At 46.6% G+C, this 14,192-nt stretch overlaps 2 protein-coding genes across 3 annotated transcripts in view; both read right to left on the minus strand.

Moving 5' to 3' along the window:
- Positions 1-14,192, minus strand: part of rabgap1 (RAB GTPase activating protein 1) — a 154,774-nt gene that overhangs the window by 59,946 nt on the left and 80,636 nt on the right. The gene's annotated exons all lie outside the window — the stretch shown is intronic.
- On the minus strand, positions 1,472-2,911 carry LOC308310008 (putative G-protein coupled receptor 21; the record flags this gene model as incomplete). The annotated part of the gene is made up of 1 exon (XM_080756030.1): positions 1,472-2,911. The coding sequence occupies one exon, from the start codon at positions 2,909-2,911 to the stop codon at positions 1,472-1,474; it is 1,440 nt and encodes a 479-aa protein (XP_080612156.1).

Below are 14,192 nucleotides of genomic sequence, written 5' to 3' on the forward strand. Positions count from 1 at the left end.
CATTACAAAGGAGGACCAAGACCAGCATCCCGTTGGGGGGAAGCATTACAAAGGAGGACCAAAACCAGCATCCCGTTGGGGGGAAGCATTACAAAGGAGGACCAATGTTGCCGACCAAATTTGTTAAGTTAAGAAATTACTTTTCATACTGTACACAAGATTACTTAATAAATAATCTATAAACATCAAGGTTATAAAGAGATCTCTCGAAACAAACCACCATATTCCATTTTTTTTTATAACGACCGTGGCTTGTATTGTATTGTTTTATTTTTTGTATACATACGTAATATTCCACAAATACTGTAGTATTTGTGTGATATTTGTGAACTGGTACTATAGACATATGCACTTAACTGCCCTTTGATTCAATGAGCTTTGCCAATCAATCAATCAATCAATCAATGAAACTAAATATAAACAGCTAAACACACACACTGTCACGTCACCTTGAGTATTTACATCAAACATCCGGTAGGGATATATTACTGTATATAAAAAACATTTAAAGAGGCCATTACTGAACTATTTTGTACTAAAAAAAGCAGCAAGTCAAGTGGTCTTTTTTTTTCGTTGTGTCCATTTGATAACAATATTCACCATTCATCTTTCTTTTCTTCTTCTTGCAACATAGTGTACGAGTCTGTCTTGGCAATACAAGGTTAACATTGTATTCAACACTCTGCTTTCTCAGTACATTTTAAAGAACAACAATTCTCCGTTTGGGTCTCTTTGGCAGGAATAGATTCACAGCTGCCCACCCGGGAGAGATAACGTCAAAAAAGCAAAACAGTTTCCTAGAAGGCTATCACTCCTTTCCACTGATTATTACACATTGGGTGTGTGTGTGTGTGAGTGTGTGTGAGTGTATATCCATGTCAGATGATGTTTTCAAGTTAACTCGCTTAAACACCCCCCCCGCGGGAGTATTTTGTTCTCATTTTAACCTTCCGTCCCCTTGTTCTCCTCCTCCTCCTCCTCTCTCCTCTCTGACTGCCAGCTGTAGCCCATGTAAAGCATTTGAAGCCTGGGCCCTCTCTCTGCAAAAAAAACCTCCCCAAAAAAAAACAGGGGAGAGGAATGAGCCGCGGTAATCCCTCGCTTTAATTATTATATTCTTTCGTCAGTTTCTAAAATAAACACTTTTGCCAACTTAAAAAAAAAAAAAAGGGTTATTCAGCAACAAACAAAAAAACGCTTATTCCCTCAGCGCTCATAACGTTATCCCATTTTGGGGGGCGGGGGAACCCCTTTTGGTGTTAGCATTATGTTATGCTTTAGCTATTGGAAAATAGCAGATCTATACAAGCTCATAGCGCGCCACTCGGTGGCGCGCTATGAGCTTGTAGGTCTGCAATTTCTTTGAGAAGTCGAAGAGCGACTGACACACAGAAACACGGCTTTTTCAGAAAACTGTCAGGATGTAGAAGAATTCTTTTTTTAGAACCCGATCTCAGGTCAAAATGGGTTATTATACGTGACACGTTATTCCGACTGGAGGTTCCCCGTGGCCGTATCCAGAGCCTCCGTGGTCTTTTTGCCCGTCGGCGGCGGCGACGTTCCCGGCGACGTTCCCGGCGGCGGGCCCCGGGAACGCCGGGAACGCCTTCTTCTTCTTCTCCTCCTTGTTCGTGACCGCCGCCGCCAGACGACCTCCTCCTCCTCCTCCTCCTCCGAAGGAGGAGCAGAGGAGGCGCCTGAGGCCCCTCCGGAAGGCGGCGTTGGAGAGGCTGTAGACCAGGCAGTTGCAGAAGCTGTTGCTGATGGCCAGCCAGGTGGTGAGGAACGAGACCGCCGGGTGGCGGTACACCACGCCGGCGCTCTCCAGCAGGAAGTAGAGGATGTAGGGCAGCCACAGGGCGTAGAAGACGCTGGTGATGCGGAAGAGCACCACGGCGTAGCGCTTGTCGGGACACGGCGGCGGTTTAGCGTCCGCGGGGGGCGGAGACCGGCCTCGCTCCACCGCGTCCCCGCGTTTGACCACCGGCGGGGGCGGCCCGTAGCGCGCACGGCGCTCGCTCATCTCCCGCGCGTGCTGCCGGCAGATGCGGAAGATGCGCGCGTACGTGACGCAGACGGTGAGCGCGGCCGGCGCGTACAGCGCCGCCACGATGAACGCCGTGAACGCCGGCCGCGTGTCCCACGAGGGACGAGGAGCGCCCGGCCCGGCACCGGCACCGCCGCACGCCTCCACCACGTCGCCGTGGTACCCCGGCTTGCCCCAGTCGTCGCCCAGCAGGCACGGCAGGAAGACGGCCGCCGCGTAGAGCCACGCCGCGGCCACGCAGCGGCGCACGCGCGCCGGCGTGGCCAGCGAGGCGTACGCCAGGGGCCGCGTGATGGCCACGTAGCGGTCCACGCTCACGGCCGCCAGCGACACCATGGACACCGCCTTGAGCACCGAGACCAGGTAGACGAAGGCGCGGCAGGCCAGCCGCGGGTCCAGCAGCGGTCCGGGTCCCCCCCCCGGGCGCCCCCCCGCCGGGGGGAGGAGGTGGAGGAGGGAGAGGGACGGGAAGAGGCAGCTCACGCCCACCAGGAGGTCGGCGTACGCCATGGTCCGGACGAAGGCGCCGGCGCCGGCTCCGTGCTGGCCGGAGAGCGGCGGGCGGGCGCAGTGGAAGACGCAGAGCACCAGCAGGTTGCCGGAGACGATGAGGAAGGCGAGGAGGAGGACCACGGAGAGCTCCAGGAGGCACACGTGGTCGTGGTGAGAGGAGGAGTAGCCGCCCGCCGCCTCCAGGAGGCAGTAGGGAGCGGAGGAGGAGGAGGAGGAGAAGGACGTCGGGTCGCTGTTGTTGTTGGGGTCGTTGATGTTGTTGTTGTGGTTGTTGGGGGCGGCGTCTAGGCCGGAGGAGGAGGAGGAGCTCTGGTTCAACAACGACAACGGGTCCAGGGTGGAGTTCAGCATCTTGCAGCTAGGGGGGGGGGCGAGTTAGGGGTGAGTCCAAACAGGAGGCCCTATAGAAGGGGTTCTATTGGGGACACACACACCCCAGAGACTATTGTGTTGACTGTAGAGTTGTTTCCGATAGTATCGGGGGCCGATATACCACCCTGAAGTACTCGTACTCGGAAAAAAGATACTCCGACCCAACGGAAATTTAAAAAAAAAAGTATCTGTACTCGGTATCGAGCGAGTACTAAGCATTAAGTACTTGCATTGGTATACTCGGTCTGAAGAAAACAACAACAACAGCTCTATGGTTGACTGTGTTTTAGTTGGGCTGGTTTGGTTTTCAGCCCAGCAGAAGATGTCCATGCAGAGGTGTCATTGTGGAGCTATATGGGACCCCCCCCCCCACACACACACACACACACACACACACCCCTAGGGTAAGGGTCCTCGATGGCAGGCCCAACAAATTAATCACCACACGCGCAAACATTTAAACGTGGATATACGTTTCCTCCTCTTTCTTGTGGGAGCAAAAGCCATAACAGAGCGCTCTCTCTCTCCAACTCAAAAGGCACATTCCTTTTGAGAAAGAAATTGTAAAAAAAAAAAATTATATATATATATTTTTTTTTCTTCTAGTTTCCAAAAAAAAAAGATGTGCTTTTAATCAAAGCCCTCTGTCCTTCTTTAGCCTCCTGCAAAGTCAAGAGATGGCACCACCAGCGTCTGCCAATCCTGCCGAATCAAGCACGGCTTGAGAGCCATCTGTGTGATGATGGTGATGGTGATGCCTTCAGTCCCAACACACACACACACACACACACACACACACACACACACACAGTCACATCAGGTACCAGTGGACGAACCGACTGGCAAACGTTGTGTAATCCGCCACGCGTTAACAGGGCAACACTGGACTTCTCATCTCTGTTCTCTTAATTCCTCAAACGTCCATACTGTATTAGAGACAGATTGTTCTTCCTTCTTCCTGTCCTGTCCTGTCCTGTCCTCCTGCCTCTCGGGCCGACCGGCTCTTGGCTGCTGGAAGTGCAACAACGAACGAACGAACGCGCACAACCCGGGGACTGAACTGAAGAGGATGAAGTCAGAGCACAAAGGTTGACCGCAGGGACTGATGCTGTCGGACGACAAGAGTCTGCACACGTGCACGCACACACACCCGCCAACCCGCACCTCAGCCTGTGTGTGTGTGTGTGTGTGTGTGTGTGTGTGTGTGTGTCTGTCCAGAGAAGCGAAGCAGCAGTGGAAATGAGGGAGGTATAGGATGTATTCCAGTGCTGGGAGAACCCCCTGCGTTAATTTGCCTGCCTTCCCTCTCTCTCTCCCCCCTGTGTTTTCTCCTTACAGAGACAGTGGCATGGACGCCCCTCCCCTCCCCTCGAGCTCCAACCAATGACCAGCTGAAAAGTCTGCCTCCTAACCCCTCCCTCTTCTTTCTTCTCTCCCCCCCTGTCCCCATGTTCCATGCGTGCGTGCGTGCATGCACGCACGCATGCACGCACGCACGCAGACGCACGCACACACTTTTTGTTTAACCATGCAGCAATAAATAACTAATATTGCGACCGTAACTGTTTCGTATGCCATGCTCGTTCTAAAGCTATACAGGCCTGTATCAGAGCACACACACACGAGAAAGGACAAGAACATTTAATTGAAATTGGGTGGGTGGGTGGGTGGGGGGGGGCGTAGTAGGGGATTATCAGATTATACAGAAATGTGTTCTCCCATCTACTGTGTGTCATATTGGCGCCCTATAGCTGTTCCACCCCGAAACATCCAGATATCATATACCTACTGTACGTCGACAAAGCTCCAAATCTATATTTAATGTAAATGAAATGAAAACGTTCATAAGTACATAATGTCTTTGTGCCAAATGAACCCGGTTGACAGATTTTTCTGCGAAGCAGACCATACATACATACGGCTGGCGTTCTCTCTCTGAAGAGGAGCCAGGCTATACAGAATGTTCTTTGCAAAGCCCTCCAGATAAGAGATCAACTGGAAAATATATCATCATCATCATCATCATATCATACTATAATTCAGCGAATGTCTGAATGTCTGAATGAATGAATGAATGAATTAATGTCACTGACAGCGTGCTATCTCATCATTGGCTGCACCAATCACTCCCACTTTTCACACAGGCATGGACCATAATTATATGGAGGTCTTAACGGAGTCCTTTTTTCGATTTGACACATTAATGATTTATAATGAATTTATTAGTGGATTAAAAAAATGCAAAAATGGGTATTGTACATGACATGAATATGAATGCAAAGTAGCGGTCCATGTGTGGACAGGCTACCTGTCGCCGTTGTGCATGGTGAGATGTGTGCAAACCGTGTAGTTTATCAGGAGAAGAATACCAAAGGATGCAACATTTATTAGTGAATTAAAAACGTACCGGGCGCAGTACCCCCCCACGGCCACAAGAGGGGGGGAAATATCTCACAACGGGTAAGGGCTAGTATATAGTAATCCCAAATTCTAGGTTTAACCCATTCTGGGCGGGGGGGGGGAACCCCTTTTGGTGTTTTAAGCATTCTACTTTAGCCATTGGAAAATAGCAGATCTACAAGCTCGTGAAAATGTGGCGCAGGGCTTTGAATGTATATTTCTTTCAGAGCGAACTTTTTTAAACTCAAATCTTTGCCTCATGGAACAACATATTTTCAGATGGGGGGGTCGGCGGGCCAATTGCATATATTTTTGGGGTGTCCTTGACATGAAAATGTTGAGAGAACCGCTGACATATAGAAACATAGGGTTTTTCCAGAAAAACTGTCAGGATTTTAGAAGACATTCTAAAATCATACACATACAAAACACCTGACGCAGTAGAGTAACGTTAACTCCATAGACACATACAAAACACCTGACGCATTAGAGTAATGTTAACTCCATAGACACATACAAAACACCTGACGCAGTAGAGTAATGTTAACTCCATAGACACATACAAAACACCTGACGCAGTAGAGTAATGTTAACTCCATAGACACATACAAAACACCTGACGCAGTAGAGTAATGTTAACTCCATAGACACATACAAAACACCTGACGCATTAGAGTAATGTTAACTCCATAGACACATACAAAACACCTGACGCAGTAGAGTAATGTTAACTCCATAGACACATACAAAACACCTGACGCAGTAGAGTAATGCTAACTCCATAGACACATACAAAACACCTGACGCAGTAGAGTAATGTTAACTCCATAGACACATACAAAACACCTGACGCAGTAGAGTAATGTTAACTCCATAGACACATACAAAACACCTGACGCAGTAGAGTAATGTTAACTCCATAGACACATACAAAACACCTGACGCATTAGAGTAATGTTAACTCCATAGACACATACAAAACACCTGACGCAGTAGAGTAATGTTAACTCCATAGACACATACAAAACACCTGACGCAGTAGAGTAATGCTAACTCCATAGACACATACAAAACACCTGACGCAGTAGAGTAATGTTAACTCCATAGACACATACAAAACACCTGACGCAGTAGAGTAATGTTAACTCCATAGACACATACAAAACACCTGACGCAGTAGCGTAATGTTAACTGCAAAACAGAAAAAGTACAAAATTCATGGCACTCCATCTTTAATAACTATGTGTTTGGAGACACACGGTTTTTGTGACTGCTCGGCCTTCCTGACAACTGTCTCTGTATCTGAACTGTGGGGTGCAGCAGGCAGGGAGAGTTTAAGGCCTCTGTATCTGAACTGTGGGGTGCAGGCAGGGAGAGTTTAAGGTCTCTGTATCTGAACTGTGGGGTGCAGGCAGGGAGAGTTTAAGGTCTCTGTATCTGAACTGTGGGGTGCAGGCAGGGAGAGTTTAAGGCCTCTGTATCTGAACTGTGGGGTGCAGGCAGGGAGAGTTTAAGGTCTCTGTATCTGAACTGTGGGGTGCAGCAGGCAGGGAGAGTTTAAGGCCTCTGTATCTGAACTGTGGGGTGCAGCAGGCAGGGAGAGTTTAAGGCCTCTGTATCTGAACTGTGGGGTGCAGCAGGCAGGGAGAGTTTAAGGCCTCTGTATCTGAACTGTGGGGTGCAGCAGGCAGGGAGAGTTTAAGGCCTCTGTATCTGAACTGTGGGGTGCAGCAGGCAGGGAGAGTTTAAGGCCTCTGTATCTGAACTGTGGGGTGCAGGCAGGGAGAGTTTAAGGCCTCTGTATCTGAACTGTGGGGTGCAGCAGGCAGGGAGAGTTTAAGGCCTCTGTATCTGAACTGTGGGGTGCAGCAGGCAGGGAGAGTTTAAGGCCTCTGTATCTGAACTGTGGGGTGCAGCAGGCAGGGAGAGTTTAAGGCCTCTGTATCTGAACTGTGGGGTGCAGTTAGGGAGAGTTCAAGGTCTCTGTATCTGAACTGTGGGGTGCAGGCAGGGAGAGTTTAAGGCCTCTGTATCTGAACTGTGGGGTGCAGCAGGCAGGGAGAGTTTAAGGTCTCTGTATCTGAACTGTGGGGTGCAGGCAGGGAGAGTTTAAGGCCTCTGTATCTGAACTGTGGGGTGCAGCAGGCAGGGAGAGTTTAAGGTCACTGTATCTGAACTGTGGGGTGCAGGCAGGGAGAGTTTAAGGCCTCTGTATCTGAACTGTGGGGTGCAGGTAGGGAGAGTCCAAGGCCTCTGCTGATCACAAACGTACCGCAAAACCTTTTCCCAGAGTATTATTATATTATATTATTATATTATATATTATATTCTGGCAGGAAAGTCGCCATGGTATAGCATTGACAATAATAATAATAATAATAATAATAATACCATCCATGCGTCAAGAATTGGTCAAATAATATTCCATTGAAGAGTGCTCTCTCTCTCTCTCTCTCTCTCTCTCTCTCTCTCCACACTTACAATGTAAACCAAGTGTAACAATGTGACTTATGTAATGTAAGTAAGTCAGTAATGTAAGTAAGTCAGTAATGTAAGTAAGGCCTCTGCTGATCACAAACGTACCGCAAAACCTTTTCCCAGAGTCTTATTATATTATATTATTATATTATATATTATATTATGGCAGGAAGGTCGCCATGGTAGCATTGACAATAATAATAATAATAATAATAATAATACCATCCATGCGTCAAGAATTGGTCAAATAATATTCCATTGAAGAGTGCTCTCTCTCTCTCTCTCTCTCTCTCTCTCTCCACACTTACAATGTAAACCAAGTGTAACAATGTGACTTATGTAATGTACAATTATACAAATAAAGCCCAGGTCTCCTAAGGGGACACACTCGCACACGCACACACACACAACACACACACACACACACACACACACACGCGCGCACATGTAGTAAACGCACATGAATGGAAAATGGTGCATTTATAAAGCGCTTATCCAAGGCGCTCCACAACGATTGTGCATTGCGTTTACCCATTCACATACTATATACGCACATACATTCACACATTGATGGCGGAGGAAAACCATGCACGATGCAAGGCATCAACCCGTTAGTGGGTTCAGAGTCTTGGGACACTTCCCCGGTGACTGACCCCCCGGGGATCGAACCGGGGAACATTCCGGTCCGCTCTATACCTCCTGAGCCACTGCTGCCGCCACATGCAGAGTAAAGAGTGCAGGGAACTGATGATTTAGAATCTGCATCTGAATAATCGGCCTCGGGATTTCAATGGGTTAATAACCCATGTCCGGGCCGGGGAACCCCTTTTGGTGTTTTTTAAGCATTATGTCATACTTTAGCTATTGGAAAATAGCAGATCTACAAGCTCGTAGCGCGGCAATTGTAGGTCTGCTGTTTTGGGAAAAATCGTGACAATGTGGCGCAAACCTCTGAACATACAGTACTGTATATTCTTTCAGAGTGAACGTTTTTAACTCAAACCTTTGCTTCTGGTGGGGGGGTCCCTGGAACAACATATTTTCAGATGGGGGTCGGCGGGCCAATTACAGATAATTCCGGGGGTCCTTGACATGAAATATTGAGCACCACTGACATAGGAACATGAGGTATTTCAGAAAACTGTCATGATTTAGAAGACAGTTTTTTAAATAAAGAACCCCAGCGAGGCTAATTGGGCCCCTGCTGCAGAGCGGAGAGCTTACTGACAACGTGCTAGACTCATTTCCTTCTCGGCTATTTTTGGTTTATATAGGGTTAACTATTTATAGTTCAACTGATGAACACAACACAATGTTCTAAAAGCAGCCAAAATAACTGGTGGTGCTAATTGCTTTTATTGAAGCTTTTGGGGACACCGTCCGACCGTGTGTGTGTGTGTGTGTGTGTGTCCTGGCCTATATGGACTGTGTGTGTGTGTGTGTGTGGGGGGGGGGGGGGGCGACGACGACAGACAACAACATATTTTCAGATGGGGTTCAGCGGCATATACATATATATTTTGGGCGTCCTTGACATAATATAGTTTGAGAACCACTGACATAGAAACAATGGGCTGCATTTTGCGTGTCTTAAGTACCAGGTCTTATTCCCTAACTTGAGTAAACTAAAGACCTGGAGGCGTGATCAATGCCATTTGGCTATTCTGAGTGGCCAAAGAGCATTGATCACGCCTCCAGGTCTTTAGTTTACTCAAGTTATATAGGGAATAAGACCTGGTACTTAAGACACGCAAAATACAGCCCATATTAGGGTCTTTCAGAAAACTGTCTAGATCTAGAAGGCTATAGAATCGTCCTCAGGTCTAAATGGGTTAAATTGTCACTTCACTCACTGTCACGTGGGGACCCTCCCCAACATCATATTGTAGGCCCCCTGTGGGGGTCCCGTGCCACATGCTTAAAACCACTGGGTCTACAGTGTCTTCCTGGTGAATTAGCGGAGACTGCAGAGCGCTCTCTCTCTCTCTCTCACACACACACACACACACACACACACACACACACACACACGCACACCTTTCTCCCCTGCAGTCCAGACACTCGTGTCTTCACACACACACACACACACACACACACACACACCTCCTCGGCCCATGCACGGCGCGAGGAGCTATAAATAGATGACGGTGACATGAAAGCGTTCGTTTGGGAGAAAAGGAGTAGGAGGAGATGGTATGAGGGAGGGAGCCACGGACGGGTGGATTTGAGGCCCATTTTCACTGGGTTTTTCAAAAAACAGCACACCTACGAGCTTGTAGATCTGCTATTATTCAAATAGCAGATAACATAAATAGTATAACACAATGAATAAAAGTCCAAAAGGGGTTCCAGTCCAAAAAACAGGTTAACCCATTTTGGGCTCGAACCCCTTTCGGTGTTAGCATTATGTCATGCTTATAGCTATTGAAAAATAGCAGATCTACGAGCTTGTAGGTATTTTTTTAAATCTGATCTCAGGTCACAATGGGTTAAATAGAAAATGAGGCCAGAGGTGCCATGCTGCACATTCTGGGTTAATGAATGGCCACCATTAAATTAAATGCGTGTTACTTTTTTTTTTTTTTTTTTTTTTTTTTAAGAAAAAGGGCCAGGAGGAGATCATCAGATGAAACGACTAGAAGCACCCGGGTTTACTTCAAAGGTTGGGATCGGCCTCAATACGTCCAGTTTGACGCACAATCAACTGTTTTGTGCCTCGGAAAAGGCTTGTAGAACCCGTTGAAGAACGTGGAGCGTTGGGGCGGCCATGACACTTACATCTTGCTTACATCTACTGTAGATCAATGAAAGTGGTGGAAAAAGTACTCAATTGTTTAACTTAAGTGAACGTACCAATACTGCAATTTATAGAACTACTTCGTTACAAGTAAAAGTAGGGAATTGAAAATGTACTTGAGTAAAAGTACAAAAGTATCGGCATCAAAATGTAGTAAAAGTACTCATATTGCAGAATGTCCCATTTCGCAAGTTCAAAATGTGTACAAAATATATTGAAAATAGCTGATCTACAAGCAAATGCTTGTAGATCGTGCATACACGCATCCTAGCGCATTTTCATTGATATCAAACGGGAGACACGAGACAGAAAGGAAGAACGGAAGAGCGCAGGGTGCCTCAACCTGTCTTGACGGACATGATGGAAAAGGGCTGGAAAAAAGGAAAGCCCAGGACTGTCGAGGACTCTGGCGGAGTGTAGTCCAACGGCCCTAATGCTCCATGAAAAGGAGCGATAGGCATAAAGTAAGGATGTACATTTGTGTGTGAAGCCATCTTGAAACTCTTAACCCATATCGACCGAGGCCGATTCTACAAATGTCTTCAAAATCAAAGACAGTTTTCTCGAAAAACCTCATGTTTCTGTGTCAGTGGTTCTCAGTGGCGGTGCGTCCATAGGGGGCGCTGGTGCGCCGCACCACCATGCCCACCCCCTGAATAAAACGTGAATAAGAATGACTGAGAAAAGAAATCTACAGCCTGTAATTTATTTAAAATTAGCAATCCAGAAAGGTTAATATTATATAATATAAGTAGCCACTAACCAAAGGCAGTGTTTAAAAGTTGTAATATGCTGCCACGTTAGTATTATGCCTCCATGAAATGTCAAATGTTATTTACGTTGTATGACGTTTCTGATTGGTTAGTGTGTGTCACGTGTTGCAGGTCGGCGTCCATATGTAGCCCTTGGTTCTCAGCACTGAAGAGTAATGCATTGCGGTACACACGTCTTCAATACAAACTATAGGAAGCCACTGGGTCGCGAAATATGTGCGATCCATGACGTTATTCACACCACAAAACACTTGGGGGCAGCATACACATTACAGCATAGTTTGACATAGGGTTTACAGCCACAACAACATACGCTAGAAAAACGAGGGATGAGACAGATGAATGGAGCCAGGTAAAGTCAATATAATAATAGTTTAATTCACTTGCATAATGGAAAAATAAGAGGAAAAATAAAACTCACTCACAAAAATCACTGCAGAAAACACCATTTGAGAGAAGGACACTGCAAGAAAAAACCTGATGTAATCATCACAGATGTATGTACAAAAAGTATAAATTAAGCCATAAGGTGGCAGAGTCATGGCTTTGAGGGTTCTTTTATAAGGACGTTTTGTTTATTTTTTTGTTAATGTTAAAGCCACTGTAGCAAGGTCATGTGGCTTTGAGCCATTGCACTTTTTTATGGCACTGGTCCTTCTGTCTCAGGTTTGTTTATTTAACCCTATATGAACCTTTTGTTACATTGATGTATTTAATAAACCTTAGACAGGCTCCCTTAGTAGATATATTTAATAAACTTTAGACAGGCTCCCTCAGTAGATATTTAATCTATGATACCTAGTGCATGTTTTCTTGATTTTGTTATAGCGCCCTCCCTAGGACAAATGTCACCGGCCGCCACTGGTGGTTCTCAAACTATTTCATGTCAAGGACCCCCAGCATTATATGTATTTGGCCTCCGACCCCCCCGCCCCCCCCCCCATCTGAAAATATGTTGTTCCAGGGACCCCCCCAGAAGCAAAGATTTGAGTTAAAAACGTCCGCTCTGAAAGAAAATGTATTCAAAGATTTGCGCCACATTTTCACGATTTTTCAAAAATATAGCAGAGCTTGTAGATCTTTTCAATAGCTAAAGTATAACATGATGCTATAAAAACCAAAAAGGGGGTTCCCACATCCAGAACGGATTAACTAACCAATTCCACATGGGTTATACAACGAGGATAAACATTTAAGCCATTCATAAGGCAGTGATGACCAAAGCAAAAGAACGTCCAGCCTGCAGGGTCAAGTCATTACGAGAGCACAGACAGACGTGGTTATTGTACAACCAGTATAGACCGACAGGGACAGAACATTATAACGTCAGAGAAGTCATTATGGGAAGTGACGAACAGAAAGAGACGGTAGAAACAGAAGACACGCGGGGCAGGTATACAGTTCTGGGGGGGGGGGGGGGGGGGGGTTTGCGTTTGTGTTTTCTCTCCACAGGAGGCTGGCGCGCACCGGGTCTAGGCAGAGCCCCCGTCGGGCTCGTGTTCGTCTGATCCCTCTGTGTCTATAAACACATCTGTGCACAACTCTGTGTGCGTTGCGTTGCGTGCGTGCGTGCGTGCGTGCATGCGTGCGCACGTGCTCATATGTATGTGAACATGGCCCCCATCTGGTTACTGTATATTATAATGGCTGTGTCTCCATACCTAAATCACGGTACACAACGGGAGAGGGGGGGGTGAGGCTATTTTTTTGTATGACCAAAAGCACGTTTCCAACACACACGGATACATCACTCTGACAGAGTTAGAAAATAAACTTTCACCTGACTGAGAGACACATAGTAATTTATAGTATAGACAAGACACTTTATTACAGTGGTTCCCAAAAGGTGGGGTCTGGGGGACCATCCAGGGGTCCTTGGAGGGAGTTCCAGGGGGTTCCCAGCTAAGGGATAGTTTGGAACAAAATGGACCCTCATGGGTCTGTAACTCTGAGAGTGTACAAATGGAACCATTTGGAAGCATTTGCAAACTATCAAGAGTTACATTAACATTGATTTTACAATATAAATTGGGGGTCCCAGAGATGCCATTGGATGGGGGGTCCATAGACAAATGCACGTCAAACTGGGGGGTCCTTGAAATGAAACGGGTTGAGAATCACTGCTAGAGAGACGTATCTTTTCACATGGGGGTCCTTGACATGGAAAAGTTTGGGATCCACTGCTTTAGTAGACTGCCATTATTCTCTGATCCCAAGGACAGAATATAGGACAGAAGACTCAAAGACTTATTTGCCTAGTTCTATAAAGATCAAACACCAAGATCAAATGAGCAGGTCGCTCACGCGTCCCGTTAATAACAAGAAGACTAAATCATCTGTGACAAGTCGCACTACTTTTAACAGTTCCGACAGGCCTTTGTTGGGCTGCTAAACCACTTACCGGTATGTCAGCCTCTCGTCACAGCTATCCTATACACAACGAATCAATTTCTACACTCTCAGGGTTAAATTAAAAACATTGATATTACAATATAATTTGGGGGGTCCCAGAGATAGAAATGCCATTGAATGGGGGGTCCGTAGTCTAATGCATGTCAAACTGAGGGTCCTTGAAATTAAAATGGTTGAGAATCACTGCTAGAGCTGTAAAACTCTTCTCTTATGGGGGGGGGGGTCCTTGGCTTGTCTTTTCAAATGGGGGGTCCGTGGGCTAATTAGTGTCAATTTGGGGGTCCTTGACGAGAAAAAGTTTGGGAACCACTGCCCTAGGGGCCTATATGGGGAGAACATGCAAACTGAAAAAAAAAATAATAATAAAAAAATATATATATATACAGTATGAGCGCTGATG

The sequence above is a fragment of the Protomyctophum bolini genome (assembly GCF_963924005.1).
Source record: "Protomyctophum bolini genome assembly, chromosome: 22".
NCBI lineage: Eukaryota > Metazoa > Chordata > Actinopteri > Myctophiformes > Myctophidae > Protomyctophum > Protomyctophum bolini.